Genomic DNA, 17,859 nt, shown 5'->3' with positions numbered 1-17,859 from the left:
GAAAAACAAGAATGAGTATTATGGAAGTCAGGATTAACCTGGCTGCTACAGCACAATGGAGACTGACAATAGCAATTATATTCATAATCCTCCCTTTGTAGGGTTTTCTCTGTTCAACAAGCAAAGACTGTGAAAGGGGATAAAGGAGGGATTTTTTCCCAGGTCTGTAAGAATGAATGAGGCCCAAATTGGACTCGAGTAACAAACTGTTGTAAGAAACAAGATCCAATTTTTTTTTTTAACTCTAACTTCATGACATGTTACATAAACGTACAAATAGTTCACTCCAATTTAAAGATAAGTAAAGAAGTAAAAAGAGATTAAACTAAAACAGTACACTGAACAAATATTGTTAAATTAATACAAGAAAAAAAATCTCTGTTTGATCCCAGTTGTCATAAAAAGGATATGTACTAGTGAGGGGCTCGTGGTTCAGTTGCTTGATGTTCTCCTCCAGCCATGCCTTCTGGTTGTCGAGTTCTTTCTCTTGGGCATCCAGCTCAGAAATTTGGCCCTTCAAAACCTTCACCTGCTCCTGCACCTCCTGAGTTTGGCTGCCTGAGTTCTCTCCCCTGGGAAGGTTACACATGAAAAGGCGAAAATGTGAGGTGTCAATTCAGGTATAAACTAGTCATGTTTTGTTCTCCTCAACACAATTTGCTCTATATTTGCCATTTTGGCAAGTCAACGGCCAAATTTAAGATTTCTGCATGAATTCTTCAGCTGATGAGCTTAATGTTGGGGAAAAAGTTGTTTTTTGTGTCATAGCAAGTGAGAAATTCACAACTTTCAAAACAATACTGAAGGCATTTTAATGTCAAAAAGTTGAAAAAAAATAGAAAATAATTTTTCAAACCTCCACTGGATTATGTTCTTGTTTTTCTTTTCAATCAACCCCACTCCTTCCAGCACGTTGGTGATGTCGTATATCCTCCTTTTCTGCCTCACTGCTAAGCTGTCTGCAGCCTGTTGATTCACACAGACATTAAGTGGCCCACTCAGTTGCAGCTTTATATGAACTCTTGTTGACAAGATGAATCACTTTTAATAGGAAACCTAATTTTTTTTTTTTGCAAACATGTTGTGAGGTGGAATAAAAAAAGAGACTTGAAATCAAGGATTAGGCAAATTAAGCTGCACAAACAGAAAATCAGAGCCTTTGGCAGAAGGGGACAGTTACACAATAGCAGAGGAGGAAGGAGGTTGGAAGAGGGTGTAAGGAGCCTGCTGTGTAAACATTACCCAGCTTTAGCGCGCAAGGAGAGAGGGAAAACTACTTATCAGACAGTGAGATGAAAAGAAGGTAAATTTGTGGAGGACACTTCATGTAGGTCTAGCAAAGTCACATCGAGAGGTCAAAACATTAGAGCTCAGTAAGAGCTGTTTACAGAAAGCTATTTGAACTCATGGCAGGATGTAAACTTACATAAGTCCACAATTAAGATTAACAAAGACAAGTAAATTATCTGTCAGCGTCTTCACCATGTTTTTCTCCAACCTGACACTGTAAAACATTTCCATCAAGCCCTAGTAAGCTCCAAAGGGATCAGGACCCTCTTTGCTTGTCAGCCAGACTGGTGTCAAACTGAACAGAGATAAAATGTTGTGGTTTCCCATCTTACACGGCCTCTGGGGATCTCCCAGGTCATTAAAAGAGGGTATCAAGGGACTTGGCAATTCAATTCACTGTGATTATATTAGGCTAATACTCTTTTAATTATCTTTAAAGAGGCTCAATAATATATGCTCAAAACACTCAATTATAATTATGTTGCAGTTTAGGCCACATGCCTTTTGACATTTTTTTTTTTTACTACCTAAAATCTTTAAATAGGAGATAATTCAGAAATAATGTATCCGGGAACACTCACATCACTTTAAATCCACAGTATGAGTTTAATTAATGTGTAAAACCTAACAGCGGCAAGCTACATTAGACTCTGACAACTAGTAAAGCTCCTTCACTGCTTGTAAGTTGATGTTTTTAACCCACAAACGAGGAGGCTAGGGGGTAATGGCGGCCAGCTAGTCCACCTGTTCAGAAGATCAATGCACCTGACTGGCTCCCTGGCAGTCCTTTGTTCACTTTCTTGAAGGAACCCGTTCAAATGTGCCCCCACAGTAAAACCCCACACACATCAACACGACGCCTGCCAACGTTGTTTCACTGACCACTTTCAAATCAAGGACGCCATCCTTCGCTTCTTGAAGCAGACTGACGAACTTCATTGTCAGGAGACCCAAACTTTTCTCATGGCGACTCGGTGTTGAGCGTACAGTCTCCGTCGTCTCACACTCCATCTTCTTTCTGTGAAAGATATTAGTACTTCTTTTTTTTTTTAAACTAGCTTTCTGTGTTCACCTACTATAACAGACTTTCCCTTAACTTTCACATAACTTCTCTCGTGTCCTCAGAAGCACGACGGCGGTACCTGTAGGGTAAATCAACGGACGTTACGTTAGGGTACAGTTGCCACGGCAACTCTTTTTCCTAACGTGCCCTGACTGTCAGCGATGCCCCTCCTCAACCCGAAATTGACCCCGCCCTCCCCTCTTTAACCGGACTCAGTAAACAATCATCTATTTACCGGTAGAATCTTAATCGTATATTCAGATCAATAAATCTTATCATGTGATATAGTGATTCTGTTGTAATATTCTGTTTAAATTAGTATCTCATACTGTTGACAAATTTGGTCAAATTCTGTTGTCTTGAGACAAAAAATAGCTGACTTTATGTAAAAAACAAAAAATAAAAATAAAAAATAGTTGAAAAATGTAGTTGAGATCGATGTGTATCGAAGTGGAAAGGAATACACTGCATTTACTCCAATAATGTAAAAAAGTTGTACTCCACTGGTAATTCAATGCTTCTGTGCACTTTTTTCCTCTAAGTTTTAGAAAGGGATTATCACTCTTTGATCAATTGTTATCCTTTCCGATATAGATTATCTCTTTCCAATTTTTCGTATGAAATGTCACTGTTGTAGATTAAGAAAAAGTAGGGTATTCATACTTGTAATTAGTTATTTAAATAATAAAAGTATTACCTTGAATAGAGGCATTTTCCACAAGCACTTTTTTGTAGTTTGTCTTTTGTTTATTTTAAGTATTGTTTTGAATTAGTAACAGTATTTTTTCATTGCAATACTGTTACTTTAGCAAAGGCGATTTTTTAAACCCCTCTTATGGTAAAATTTGCAGTGTCAAGAGTTAATTCATTGTTATCACATCACTTGTTATGTACTACTCGCTCCTCATTTGAATGAGAGATTGTAATGTAATTTTTAAGATGGATTTATCTAGAAATGCAGGTGACTGCAAAAAAGTGAAAAAAAAACTGAGGTAGATGTTTCCATTTTGTTTCTACATCCTTCAGCTTTTCAAAAAACGTTTTGTTTTTAAGATCTCTTATATTTAAAAAAAAATGTTGATACCTTTTTATATTGCTTCGTTTATCAAATCAAGTTTTTTGATTACTAGTTCCAACAAACCCCAGATTCTAATCCTGAATTTGTGATAACACAATTTTATAGATAACATTTAAAAAAAATACTCTTCAAAGAATTTATTAGAAAAATCATGATATATTAAAATAAATATAATTAACAAAAAAGACTTTGTACAACCATTATGGGTTGCTTATATCTTTACTTTGCCGTAGCTCCTTGAAGAAACATATCTCGTGTTAGAAGTCTTTTAGTACACTTGTAAGACGTTTCATTTTCTCTTCCATAATCCTCTTGTTAATTTCTGTCTCCTCCAGTAGCTGACGCATTTCCCTCTCCACTTCAAAAACCTGAAGAGGAGACATAAAAACAGATCAATATAGTAATCAGTACAGAGTCCTTGAACTAGTTTGTTTTCATATTTGAGCTGTTTAAGACGTTTAAAGCTTTAAGGATAAAAAAAAAAGAAGACTAGGAAAGATGATGGATGTAAGACAAGTTAAAGCACAGTTTCAGACAGGAAATTTTCAAACTGAAAATTAGCATGACAGGTTTTTTATTTCCTCACATTCACCTTTTTCATTTTAAAGAAATATCTTAGTTATATACAGATTTTGGGAGATTAACAGAGGACCATGGGAGATCAATGATCAGCTGTGTCAAAAGTATTTTTAATGACAAATCTTTGAGAAGTCAAAAAGCTCCAACAACACTTGTAGTATGAAGATCAACTTTATTAACAAATTAGACATGCGTTTCGGCTTGTTGCCTTCATCAGGGTCATCCAGTGTTGCTGGAGCTTTTTGAACTCTTCAAGTCATTCACTCTTCATGCACCTTGGTAGTTGGTGAAGTTGTGCCAGAAAATCCTCTGCTTCTTCAATGACAAATCTTTGTCATTATACAAATTAAGAATCTGAGTGTCTTAAACAACAGAGTCCTGAAACCATTAGTAACCACATAAATGTAGTTTTGAGCTCAATGAAGCAACATGACATTAGACTTATGTTCAATATCAGGCACGACTATTTCAATCAGAGTCATGATCTATATTTACTTAAAACAGATTAACACTTCATCCTTTTGAGTGAGAGTCTGTTAGTCTCTGTTACTTGTAGGGAAACCAGGCATTAGTGAAGTGTCTGTGTTTTACCTTCTGATTGGCGTGCTCAATCTGTTTCTGCTTTTCGTTCGCCAGTCGTAGCAGCTCGGCTTGATGAGCAGCTTGGATTGATTCCAATTGTCTTCGAAATGCATCATCAACACATCGTAACTTCTCCGATGCAGTTCTGCCAGACAGACGACAAAAAACAAACATCTAGTAAAGCATCTTGAAGATGTTGTCGGTGTTTATATGACAAGCATGTGCATATGAGGTCAGCCCCATTCTTCACATCTATTTGATTTCATTTATTTATATATTAGCACTCACTACTGCTTCTGTTTTAACTCACACATATGGGTCATGATTTGAACCAAATTACATAGGTATTATTTCATTACAGCTATTAGTCTTTCAAGTTATTTCTCTTCTTGGATGGAAATGGAATAGTTTTTATTTTATTTTGTTAGCTTTTACAGACCCAAACTTCTCAAGGATTTGGAAACGAAGTATTGTATTATCTTTCTTGACCAAGATTATAACTTCTGCTGGGTAAGGGAGAGCTGCAGAGCTGTTCTAAACTGTTTCCAGGAGGTGAACAGTGACAGGACAAGCATGTGTTCACATACTCCCATACACATTAAGATAAAGAATGAAAAAAAAACACTTTATTTAAAGTACCAACACATTTCTATGTACTTTTTGTAAAAAGATAAAATACCACTCAATGTTTTTTAATGCTCCACTAGTGTATGCCCTCGTCTCTATTGGGTTATGTAAACATTATCATTTCATTCTTGATCAAATGGTGAGAATACTGTACTTTTGTGCTTCTGTTGCTTTATCTCTCTCCTCCAGGAGCAATTGTTCCTTGGAATCAAAGTTCTCCTTCATGCGCTTCACCTGGCTCTCCAGCCGAGTGAGCAGCCCCGCCTTTTCCTGCCACTTCTTACTGGAATCACTAAGCAAAAGACAGAAAAATTCAACTTCAGTAGAGAACTGTGATAAGCAGCATGAATCATGAATGTTTGGGTTTCATTGGAAGCTCTATAGAAGTACAACTTTATTTTATCCTATCAAGTGAAAATCCTGTTTTTATATCAACAACAGTCTTATATATACTAAACATGCAGAATTTTATGCCGGCATGTCTATGTTTCTTATGAAATACTTGCCTGTAAACAGTTTTGACCTCCGCTAACTCTTCCTCTTTATCCTCCAGCTGCTGTTTTAACTCCTCTTTGCGTAGGCTCAGATGCTCCACCTGCTCCCTCAGCTCAGCTTGCCGAGCGGTTTCCTCCTCCAGCTGCTGCTGGAACCTCTTCTGGGCCTTCACTGCCTCCTCACGCAGCCTACGGATCTGATCATCACGCTCCTGTAGGGCCTGAGACAGCAGGAGCGCATACGAGAAATTACTCCAGTGTGAGGCAAATAAAAGCAGGATAAGATCGAAATGTTACCAAATACACATCAACATGCATGTAGAAATCCCATTGAAGAGAACATAAATAGGAACATTTAATTACTAGCTCATAAGAATGATGAGATTGTTGGTTTACTTTACTAAAAACACACACTGACTTTAGTAATCAGTTGTTGAATACCTCTTTGAGTTTGCGGATGGTCTCTGTCTGGTCATCTATGATTTTGGATTTGATTTTTAGGGCATCAATATCTCTCTCGCTGTGTTTCTTCTGAGTGTCCAACTCAGTGCTCAAAAGCTCGATCCTGGCCTCCAGGCGTCCACGATCCTGAGCCAAGGACGCTCCTACAAAAAATATTTATAAAAGTGTAGAATTGGTTTAATTGGCTTAAAATTAAACTATACTATTCCTTAGTATCTTTTCTTGTTCATTTTTTAAATCAATAAAAAATATTTGGTGAAATTCTTCTTTCATGTCTGTTTTGTTTTTCTCTATCTCATTATAAGGCCTTAAGGATCCTGATTTTTTAGTTTGAGTGTGTTTCTTCCAAATAGCCACTAGATGGCAGACTTTACTTGAAACAGCAGCAAGTAAATAATAAAATATTCTTCATGCTAACTCTCAAGTCAAACCATAAAAATGTAAAATGTTGCTATCTTTTCCCACAGCCAATAAGAAGCTTTCCCCTGGTTAATGCATTCTCCAGTTAGATGAATCCAACGGAAGACCTGTGAAAGTGTTTGTTGATTTTTATATGTCTCATGCAGTATGAGGTTAATTTAAAGTAAAGGAAAAGTTTCCCCATGGATGTTTTTCCACCTTGCTGAGCGAGCTCCTGACCCCAGATCCTCCTCTCTGCTCTCAGGCCATCTATCACCGACTCCTGAGCTGTGAGTTGAGACAACAGTCGAGACTTGTCTTTCTTCAGCAACTCCAGCTGCAGGCTGAGACGCCGGTCCTGCTCAACCTCTGCTTCCAAAGAATGCATGCGGCTCTGTCAGAGGGATAGACAGAGAGACAGTATTAATGATCATCGCTCATCTGTCCCAGATGGAAAGGCAGCAGGACAATTGTGCATTCCTGATGAATCCTGCAGGCTGGGTATGAACCTTTTTTTCAAGGGCAAAGAGTAATGCAGTGATTATCTCTACACATCTACCTGATCAGAAAAATCAATCTTAAAGGAGATAAAGGCAGCACTTAAAAAATCAGTTTGATCTTTCTCTCTTAGACTCAACTGTTGTACCTTTAGATCAGTCACAGCGTCTCTCTTGGCTTTGATGAGCTCAGAGATGCGATTCTTCTGTTCTTTGACCATGGCTGTAAGCTCCTGCACCAGAGAGCCTGATTTCTTTTCCCTCTCCTGGGACTTGGCTAGTGTCGCCTTGACCCCGACAAGCTCTGCAGTCATCTGATCACAGGACTCCTTCACCTACAGAGGCAGAGAGAGGATGTGGAGCTGAATGTGGATGAAATATCCGGGATTTTTAGAGTGAAGGACTCCAAACATTTACTGGCTTGACAATTTTATCATTACAGGTCTGACAGAAAATCTTGGAGAGCTATAGGTTTAAATAAAGACATATTACAATGACTTATTGTTTTTGTTTGTCTTGTCGATTTGTGTCTTATTTAAGGTTTCTAAAAGTCAAATGTTACACACAGTACAGTAGAATACTGTGAAAGCTGCAATAATCAAGACTAGATTACATTTCATGCACAGGAAGAAAAAAACCTTTCACCAAAACGAAAAAGTGATTGATAAAAATCCAATCTTTTTGTAAAGCTTTCTTCCTGTGGCAATCACAGACTACTTCTCCAGTGATGATCTTATTCAATCTCAGCTTTCATCATGCTGAAAAAATCCACAGTCTAACTAGATTGGGTTCAATTCCAGTTCAATCATTTCCATTTCCTACAGGACACAGTCATACATTTTGAGATGGTCTGTGTAAAAGTGGAAAGATTTCAAATTTAGGACAAATATGCATTGATTACAGGTCATCTGTATGCCATGTTTCCATGTTTAAAACAGACCTCAGAGAAGCGAGCGGCCTCGATGGTTAGCGCTATGCGGAACTCGTCCTCCAGAGCAGCGTAATGTTTCCTTCCTTCCGCCAGTTTCTCCTGCAGCTCCGCCTCCCTGTGAGCCAGTCTCTGTTCAACTAATGCAACTTCTTTGGACACTGCCTCATGGAAATCTGCCCCACCAGGCTGCAACCGCAACTCCAGCTGTTTTCTGTGAAACAAGGCAAACACGGATGGTGCATTATAATACGTGAATCAAACTATACAAATCCTAACACTAATTTACACTGAATGTTAAAAGAGATTAAAAAACCTTATAAAAACAAAATGGTATGCCAATCAAAAGCTTTGTCTTTCTCATCGACTGAATAAAACATGGCTGAGTCTCAATGATGTCACCCATTGGTTTCTTAAGAGACGTTTTGAGCCCAGCGATGGTGGTCGCCATATTGGAAAAGCTATCTCCGCCTAACTTTTGATCATTCTACCAACAGGCAAAGAGGTGGAGTTGAGGTGGGCCTTTAAGTGACAAGACTTGAATGTATGCACTTATCCTTCATATAATCCATACAGATGAGTCATAAAGAATTCACCCCATTTCAGTTTTTTAACAAATAAAGAAATGTCTCTGGATCAAAATAGTTTTTTATACCATGCTGTAAACATGTTTGATTCTGCTGTTAAAATGGACATTTCAATATGGGCTCTAATGGAGTTTCCTTTGTTTCTGGAGCCAGCCTCAAGTGGAGACTCGAGGAACTACAGTTTTTGCACTCACCTGAGGTTGCTGCTTCGTGTTTCCTGTCATTAATGTTTTAATGTTGAGCTTGTGTGTAGAACAGGTTGACTTGTCTAACTCAGGCTGCTGGGGCTTCAAGTGATAAACCTTGGAATACAATTTCTAGGAAATAAATGTCTCTTCTTACTGAGAGTCTGTTATGAAGAGATGTGTTTGTGATCAGTATGAAAAGGAGAAAGTTTACGGTAGGCAATAAAGTTTCATGGTTCATTTGGGCACGTCTTTTGATTAATCGCATTGCTTGGTAAATTTGCATAGCGGTTTAATACTCAAAACATGGCAATGAAGCTTCACCCGAACTATCTGGTTGTAGTTTCAACAAATTTTTGACAGACAATGCTTGTATCATACACAAACAAGCCTACAAGTGTCACCACGTTTTGATTCTAATACTATTTGGTGCACATAAATACAGCACATCACTATTTTCCTACTAAACCCTTTACACTTAAAACCAGTCTGCTTTACCCAAAATCAAATGTTGTACATGTTTACTCTGTTTGTTTACCCAAAGGCCCAACTAGGGACACAAGTTGGAAATTAGCAATAGCTATATACAGTACTCTTTATGCAGCACATCAGTTTCATGCTTTGTATTGAAACTACGTTAAATTGCATCGTCTTCTATTAAATAAATTCAAATTCAAACCTGTGCTCTTGTTCTCTGCATGCCAGCAGTTCATGCAGCTGCTGTAGTTTGTCTTTATGTTGACACACTGAGGCTCTCTGGATGTCCAACTCTCTCTTCAGAGCGGCTGCCTTGTTCTCCAGCTCCTGCTGTCGCTTCACCTTAAGAAAGAGACAACGTTTTACAGGAGCCTGTCACATACTGTTAGAGCCAAACGACCCTGTTTTGCCTTATATTTCCCTGTCTACATTTATTCATTATGCAGGAAGGTAAACAATATTATGAAAAAATTATGGGTTCACAGGAATTTAATGTGTTCAGTTATAGGTAACAGAGAATGCATATGTTTACCCCTGTATGACTCTATATAAACTAGCTGTACCAATATGGTGAAACGTGTGCTCTCAGGCATACTAAACCAGCTTCTCTACCTCCTCAGCCTGCCTGCGAGCCCTGAGTGCTTCTCCATGGGAGTTGCTTTCCTCCAGTCTGCACAGTGAAGTCTTGTGTTGTTCTTCACTGCTGCGGGCCTTCTCCAGCTGCTGGGTTAGAGACTGACACTTTCCCTCCAGCTCCTCAACACGAGTCTGCAGCTCAGATCGCCCCGATCGCTCCTTTAGCAACATTTCTTTCAGTCTGAATGGGGAGAAAGCATCTTTTTTTATTGTGTATGTAAATTGGTATGTAACCACAGCCAACTATGGGATAACCCTTTATGTTTTATGTCCCACTATTAAAATGTTACAGCTTTTAAAATTGAGTGAGTCTAACATAAGAGATAGTCAAAATGTTATCTCAAGGGCGAGAAAATGGAAATGTGGAGAGAGTGAGAAAGGGGGAACAGCAACACATACAAGGGCATCCTGGGGAGAAGAGAAAAAAAAACAAGCCAGGAGAATTCAGGACGCACATTACAACTCTGAAACCCAAAGAGCGTGAGACCACCTACAGTACGATGAGTCACATCTCTGTAATCTATCTCCTGATTAGCGAGGGAGTTAATAGAAGCAGGCACGTTCTGTGTCATTAGAAAGTGACAGTTAAGATTGATTCATGTAATAATGCTGACATATGCTTGTCACCAGGCTCTAATTACAGCCATAATGCAGATTTATCTAAGCAGGGTGTGACGCAACCAAGAATAATGTGCATTATAGCTGCACATGGCTCTATCTGTGCCGGGCAGGAGGAAGAACCCACACAGAGAAATGCTTTCACACATGTGTAGGGAAAGAGATAGGCATATTTAATTATGGATAATTACAGCCTCTGGAATTTAAATATAAAGCATTAAAAGCAGGAAGGATGCGTAGGCTAATGATCTTTATACTAAGTAGCGTTATTATCACAGACAACTGCAGGCATGCTTTAAGGGTAATGGAGCCAGATGATTTCATGAGACTTTACGGGACCAGTGATAATGATAATTTTTATGGTTGGATGGATACTCATTGTTCAAGAATGAAACAGGCAGTAGGACCGGGTCTCAAGAGAGCCAAAACAAAGGATGAAGAGAGTAGAAAATGGGTGAGAATCCATTATGCATTTGACAACTAAAATCCACAGAGACATGTTCACTTTTTCCTCATAACATCTGCTTCAGAGATACTGAGCTGATTCCTGTGGAGTTTGAGCGTTCAAAGTGGTAACGTATGTGTCCTCTTGCCTGTCAGTGGTGTGCAGGGCCATGCTTTGAAGGTCCTTCTCCTCGCTGACCTTTGTCTGCAGGCATTTGAGATCTTCTGTTAGTTTCCTCACAGCCTGCTCAGCCTTCCAACGCCTCTCCCTCTCCTGGTCTCGCTCCTCCACAATAGTCTGAATGGTACACATATGTTAGCATGGGGATAGATATAGGTGAACTAATTAGCCATCTATGACCTGCTCCTCAGCTCTGCTGGATGCTAGTGGCTAAAGGTTACTTAAGCCACTACAAAAACACATGGGAACAAAGACACAAAGTAGGTCCACTCCCCTCCAGTATGTGAACATGACCTTTTCCATATTAGATTCAATTATTGAAAATAGAAGCTGCCATTCATTCGGCAGGTGACCTATCCATGCAGTACCCTGTAGGTTTCCTCGTCCTCAGTGGATTTTGTTCTCATGTCGCTGGAGGTCTTGGCAGCTTTCAAAGGTACCCTCCTTGTTGGACCCCCTGCACTGCCAGCCTTCTTTGTGGTCCCCATAGCAGACTTTAAACTCCTCTGTTTATGATTCTCCTGATCGCTGCACATAAAACAAAACACAAGTATTGAGCCAGCTGTGAAATTGATTAAAGCCCTCTAGCTAATGTCTGGCTCTATAAAGGTCAAAGCAGATTACTTCTGCAGGTAGGAAAAGTTGGAACAACTTTGAATTGAATTCAGACCTAATATAAGAAAATCACCTTGCTTTAGATAAGGACAGTCTGGAAATTACTTAAGTTAAATTACTGATTCCTGAGAGCGTGTCATCAGCAGCTGATGAAGTAAGATGAGGGGGTTGACCACAAAGGCATGGCCATTAATCACAGGAATGAGTAGACAGTTGTAATTTCTAACAGAGAGTAGGAAAGTTAACGACATGGCTGAGAAAGGAAAATGTAGCACTTTTAACCCTTTAGCTGAAAGGGATAAAGATTTCCGTAAAAACGGTCCTGATATATTATTATGAAGTGTGCTGAATGAAAATAAAAATACCAATTACCACATTGTGCTTTTATTTAAAGCTTTTTCAACTCCCACATTTTAAAAACTTTTTTGTTAGATGACTTTTGCAAGTATATAAATGTGATAGTAACATCTTAAGCTACACTCCGTGCTTGTAATTTAGTATCTTATAGCACCTTAAATCATTAACATTTTGGAAATTTGCTTGGTATGTATTTTAATATTACAGAATTAGGTTGTGTATAAATAACAGTGACATGAAAAAGTTTATTTCCAGAGTCATTAACCTGCCAGATGAAATATCTTTTAGTGCAGAATCACCTGTCTGATCTGCAGCTCTTCGTCTCCTTGGAGTTCGTCTTTGATTTAACGTTGCTATGATGTTTTGGGATCCTGGTGCGTCTCCTGTTTTCCTTCCCGCTGTCGCACTCACTCTCTGATGTGCGATCTGTGTCCCTCTTCGCCTTCCGTACCGTCACCACGGGATGAGCAGGAACACTGGATTTGTCATCTGCAGGAGCCTGGGTAAATATTGCGAAAAAAGTAATAATATTTCACAGGAAAAATACATTTTCATTAGTCTATATGTTGGAAGAAATACAAACAAATGACTAAATATAAAGACTGCAGCTAAATCTTAACATTAACACCTGCAGTAACAAAGGTAAAATTTTGGTTTATACAACAAATACTTAATCTACATAGATTCTTATCGGCACCAATGAAGAAGCTTAAGAATAGTGTTCTCTTAATTGTGGAATTTATGTAACATTACCATTTATATTTTTGTAAGTGGTTTATAAAATATTTAGAGGATCCTTAGCCACTCTAGGCGTAATACTATTAGTACCTGACTAACATGTTCAGTACATATATTTTATATATTATCACACAAAAATACTTCTTCATAAATAAGTTATCGGCTGTATTTGGTGTTGAACATGCACCTGCTGGATGAGCTGGGACACCTGGTGCTCCAGTTTCCTGATGCGTTGTTCATTAACAGGGTCTGCTGGATCAGCCTCAGTGGAACGAAACGGCTGGGAGCTCTGACGATCCGGTTGTGTGACTGGATCTGTGATAGCTTCAGAGGCAATCCTCTGTCGAAACTGGGTCAGCACCTTATCAATGCAGGGCGTGGTGAGAGCAACATCCCCTCTACCCTGCAATGAAAACTTCAATTACCCTTTTTACATTTCACTGGAAACATTTTCTAACATCTGGCTTTTCCACCGTGGCTGTGTTACGCTCCACTGCAGCTGGTTGATTGACTCATAGGAAAAACAGATGGATATTGCCATCTGGTGCAATACATTGATAAACTTATTGATAAACAGATAAGATTTCACTATGATGGTATAATAACCCTAAATTTCAAAATACTCCAGCAATTCAGTTAGAAATGGGAATTTGCTATATACATGAACTACATGGGCTTCAGTGTGATCAATGATCAGCACTATCACAGCAAGAAGGCAAAAAGTAATTCAGTCTTCACTTTCGATGATAAAAGACCCTTCTTTTTCTAATAGCACTTTCAGAAAATGAGAGGATGGCCTTGGCATTGGAAAATGACTCAACTTTTACCCTATGTGACTATGAAATTCTAACATCTAAATGTACAACTGTGGAACAAGACCAGGACTTGTTGGAGTCTCTATAAGACTTTTTTAGATACAAAATACATTTGAACAATAAAGATATAACCATTATTTACCTTCCGTGTCTTTAGCGTTTTCAAGTATTCAAGGAGTACTAAGTCATAATGATTTTCTGCACACTCTCATAGATTCTTCCCAATTTGCTTGGACTACTTTACAAGATTGCCTTTGTATTCCCTTATTAAAACACCGACTTTTAGTAAAGTTTGTCTTTTTAATGCATCTAAAATGCCTTTTTTTTTTTTTTTTTACATATGAAAGTAGTAAATAAGCTGTGTTTGGAATCTTCTTGGAATAAGTGTTCACAGTTTTATGCTGTTGTGTTGGCTAGGCGTCTCTTGCTGAATATTTACTTCATCAAAAGGGACTCCCTGGACAAATAAGAGTTGCTCATTGGTAAATAGGCATCGCTACTTACTGCTTCGTTGTTACTGGTATCTGAGGACAGTAGGAGGTCTACATAGTCCTCCAGTCCTGGGATATCACAGGGACTCCCTAAACCTTGATGGGAAGGATTTCCCAGCCGGTCCAGGCCATCCAGAGCAGAGATCTGTGGCAACGACTGCATAACAATCTCCCTGTAACCTGCAGTGAGACAGACACACACAAAGATTTAAGTGAGTGACTGTCCACAAACACCATTATTCAGTATAATCACATAAGGAGTTTATGACCTGGATAAAACATCTGGTGTTATTGTGGTTATGTTGCATCAAATCAAATAAACAGCCTCTCCTCAGCGCTCAACATCCTCACATGCACTATTGATGCGGCTCATCTGATGAGAAATGAGCACCGCTAATATAGATGTATCCACTCATATTGACAGTGTGGGTTGTAAGAATGCTTTTAAGTATGCCCACATGGATTTAAACACGCACTTTCAACACTTACTGCTGTGCATTAATCATGAACATGAAGATAAGGATAATGAGGGCACAGCAATACTTAAAGGAAAACACTGGACACGTTTTCACATTTATAAAACCTGTCGTCAAGCCAATTATGAAGAGACAAGAACACAAGACCCATAGAGAGATAAATGTACCACGGATAAACGGATGTAATCACTTCTGACTCTTCTGTTAATTGTCAATATTTACAAGAAAAATATGGGTCCTTAAGTTTTAACTGTTCTCAAAGAATCTCCCCTTTTCTTACCTGATGACCTACACACAGGGTTGTCTTTGCCATACTCTCTCAAAGAGACCTCTCTTAAATTTTGCAATCCCAGAAGACACTGCAGGAGGTGGTCGATGCTGTCCACATTGTTGCCATGGAGACTGAGGTGCTTTAACTTAAAGTCCGTGGCATGAAGATACAACAAGCCTAAATGAGACGACTGACATGTCAATCACCAGTTGGGTTATATGAGCATTTTTTTATCTTCAATGTAAAGCACATTGAGCTTACCTGTAATAAAATGTGCTTTATGAATAAACTTTCGATTCTATTCTATATATAAAAATAAAAACTGTTCAGGTGCTATTAAACTCACCTGTGAGGTTGTTTATCTGGTTATAGGACAAGTTTAAACTTGTTAGGTTCACAAGGCCGCTCAGTCCTGAGGTAAAGGGAGGAGACGTAAACAACTGAGTGATTTTAAAGCCCATCATGTCAGCGTAAACACAAAACACAGTAATGAAGAATAATGACTTAGAGAACACCCATTAAGCTGCAGCACTAAGTCTCAAACTATAAGGGTGACTAACGACTCACCTTCAACCTTGTCGATTAAGTTACATGATAAATTTAGAGTCCTCAGGGAAGTGAGGGAACCTAGACCCTCAATCGTAGAAATGCAATTGGAGGAGAGGTCTAAGTGCCGCAGGTGCCAAGCTGAGGTCAGACCCTCGATCCTTGAGATGTGATTGCAGTGCAGATTAAGGGATGTTACAGTGGGACTAATGGGGACTTCCAGCAAACTGAAAAAGAAAACAATGAAGTGAGATGAGAAACTCAACACAAAATGTATTTGTACACAGCCCCGTACACCGCCCCATTACCACTGAAACAAAGTATTTCTTTATCAAAGATTAAGATTTACTTTTATTCATCCTCGCAAGGGGAAATTTCAGTTTTTACACTCTCTAAGTCATGAACACACACACATAGGCTGAAATATACACACACATGCAGAAACAGGATCCTATGGACATGCACTAATGGAGAGAAGCCAGAGTGACGGAGCGTCCCACAGCGGGCGCTCCTGAGCTGATGGCGGGGAGGGGGTTTGGTGCCTTGCTCAAGGGCACCTCGGCAGTGCTCAGGAAGCGATCTGGCACCTCTCCAGCGACCAGACCAACTTCCATATTTGGTCTGCTCCGGTTCCCAACCCAAGTCCCTACAGACTGAGCCACTGCCGCCCAAACAAATCAAATGCCGATCAAAACATCTTTTTGTAAAATAATAAATATTTATGGCAATAATTAAACAATGGACATAATTGTGAAAGTCCCACAAATCGAAAAAAATGCTCTTCAAAACGTTTAAACTTTAGGAAATTAAATATGGATAGATGAGATTTTATGTAGAAAATTGGAAAAAAAATGCTGTATTTGATACAAAATATTAAAGCATGACGTATGTATATGTGTTTGTCATGGGTTGAATTTAATATCTTGTCGGGGTTTTCTTTGCAGATTATTGAGGGGAACGTATACAAAGTGTTCAAATCTCTGTTGGGGAACAGAATTAACAAGATTATTACAAAGGTTTGCTGTGAACAGAAGAAACAGACCTATAGATGTGAACTTTCCTCACACAACACTTAGTGATGGAGCATTTTCGGTTTGCAAATGATTGGATATATTAAAGCATTGAAACAACTCAAGGAACGGAAATGTTATAGTGATGTAAACGAAAACAGCTGTAGTGAGTAATAACAACTTTTACCTTGTTATATTCTTGTCTATAAGACTCAGCTCCTTGTCTCCCATAACGACGACATCCAGCTGACGTTATTTTACTTATCAACTGTTTGTTCTGTAGACTATTTTATTCTCAAGACTCAAAGTTAGCACACACAAGAAAGAGATAAAAATCAAACACGCTGATAAAAACTAAACACCTCTGACATCGCGCTACTAACACTTTGATGCAGCCAGCTAGCATGTTAGCAAGAGTTTATCAGCGTTCAGGCAAACTCAGTCCGAACAGTTAAACGTGCGGCTTTAAAGCAGAATAAGCAAGAGATTACATTATTATTATTTCTAATAGCTAAAACAGGAATCACAAGTTGATAGAAGCATTTGTTGTTGCTGCCTGCGACGAGTTGAATCGACCGCTTCCAGTATCCAAGTTCCTGTTTACATGACGTAGTTAACGGTGACATCCGGGAAAGTTTTACTTCCTGCATCCGGGCTATTAGCGTGTTCATTATACATTTACATTACAGTAGGTCCATAATATAATATAGATACGTGTTTCAGAAGGGGGACGTAAGAAATCGATGTACTCTAACTGCTTATTACCACATTTTTGTATGATTTATTTAGTTTGTTCAAAGTAAAATTTACAATGTATACAAATTATTTCAGAACATGGCATAGGCCTTGGTCAGAAATTGTAAGTCAGATGGGTTGTTTGTATTTTAAAAGGGTCACCCCAGTTATTGAGTATTGCACTTATGTCACTTTAGAAATACATAAACAGTAAATGGTAAAAATAGAAGCATCAGAGGCTGATATTAATATTCAGATCTATTTATGTTCCTGATGTCGAGCAAGCTCCAAAAATGATGGACGTCCGTGGATCCTACATTTTCTGAGATGCCGCTCAAATATGATTTTCAAACACCCTTCCTTCTCTGTAGACTAAATACTCTTCTTGTGAGACAGTTTTATTTTAACATACATGAATCCTTTGGTTCATGTGTGGCACTTGCAAATCTTCAGCTACTTTCTCCTGAGCTCTGTTTTGGTTTAGAAAGCTGACAGATCAATTTTCAGGGCGGTAGTGCCTGATGCTTTCATTGTGTGATCTTTATAAACAGTAGAAGTTACTATCTTGTCTTAGATTAGATTTTTCTTCCCTCCACTGCAGTTTCCAATTTCAAGAGTGAAGTTATCTAACTGGCTTTAAACTACATTTACTGTATATAATTAAGATTACATTTAGAA

General features: G+C 38.6%; 1 protein-coding gene across 3 annotated transcripts; it reads right to left on the bottom strand.

The window, feature by feature from the left end:
• Window positions 1–218: 218 nt before the first annotated feature.
• Window positions 219–17,059, bottom strand: lrrcc1 (leucine rich repeat and coiled-coil centrosomal protein 1). Of its 3 annotated transcripts, XM_061045091.1 has the most exons (20): window positions 16,634–17,059; window positions 15,458–15,663; window positions 15,237–15,302; window positions 14,900–15,067; window positions 14,157–14,323; window positions 13,025–13,240; window positions 12,399–12,598; window positions 11,496–11,655; window positions 11,096–11,244; window positions 9,861–10,065; window positions 9,451–9,590; window positions 8,012–8,213; window positions 7,221–7,406; window positions 6,794–6,968; window positions 6,155–6,318; window positions 5,726–5,934; window positions 5,374–5,511; window positions 4,602–4,737; window positions 3,655–3,799; window positions 2,197–2,308 (listed from the first exon to the last, which is right to left on the bottom strand). In XM_061045091.1, exons 1-19 carry the CDS (start codon window positions 16,675–16,677, stop codon window positions 3,689–3,691), a joined length of 3,042 nt encoding a protein of 1,013 aa, XP_060901074.1. In that variant the 5' UTR covers window positions 16,678–17,059; the 3' UTR covers window positions 2,197–2,308; window positions 3,655–3,688. The 3 variants fall into 3 exon arrangements, with proteins under 3 accessions (XP_060901075.1, XP_060901074.1, XP_060901073.1); XM_061045090.1 differs by lacking the exon at window positions 2,197–2,308 and having other exon boundaries at window positions 3,554–3,799; XM_061045092.1 differs by lacking the exons at window positions 5,374–5,511; window positions 5,726–5,934; window positions 6,155–6,318; ... (12 more) ...; window positions 15,458–15,663; window positions 16,634–17,059 and adding exons at window positions 219–572; window positions 857–966 and having other exon boundaries at window positions 2,173–2,308.
• Window positions 17,060–17,859: the final 800 nt, after the last annotated feature.

Source organism: Labrus mixtus, chromosome 8 (assembly GCF_963584025.1).
Source record: "Labrus mixtus chromosome 8, fLabMix1.1, whole genome shotgun sequence".
In the NCBI taxonomy this organism is placed as follows: Eukaryota; Metazoa; Chordata; class Actinopteri; order Labriformes; family Labridae; genus Labrus; species Labrus mixtus.
The sequence above is the reverse complement of the archived record's forward strand: the minus strand, read 5'-3'. Positions and strand labels throughout refer to the sequence as shown.

Bases quoted from the DNA above. Each gene is read 5' to 3' on its own strand.
- lrrcc1 (XM_061045091.1), bottom strand. From the start codon at position 16,677: ATGGGAGACAAGGAGCTGAGTCTTATAGACAAGAATATAACAAG. The intron at 11,656-12,398 runs GTGATTCTGCAC...TTTTATGTGCAG, and splicing joins AAGAGCTGCAGATCAGACAG to CGATCAGGAGAATCATAAAC. The intron at 6,969-7,220 runs GTACAACAGTTG...TCCCTCTGACAG, and splicing joins ACGCTGTGACTGATCTAAAG to AGCCGCATGCATTCTTTGGA.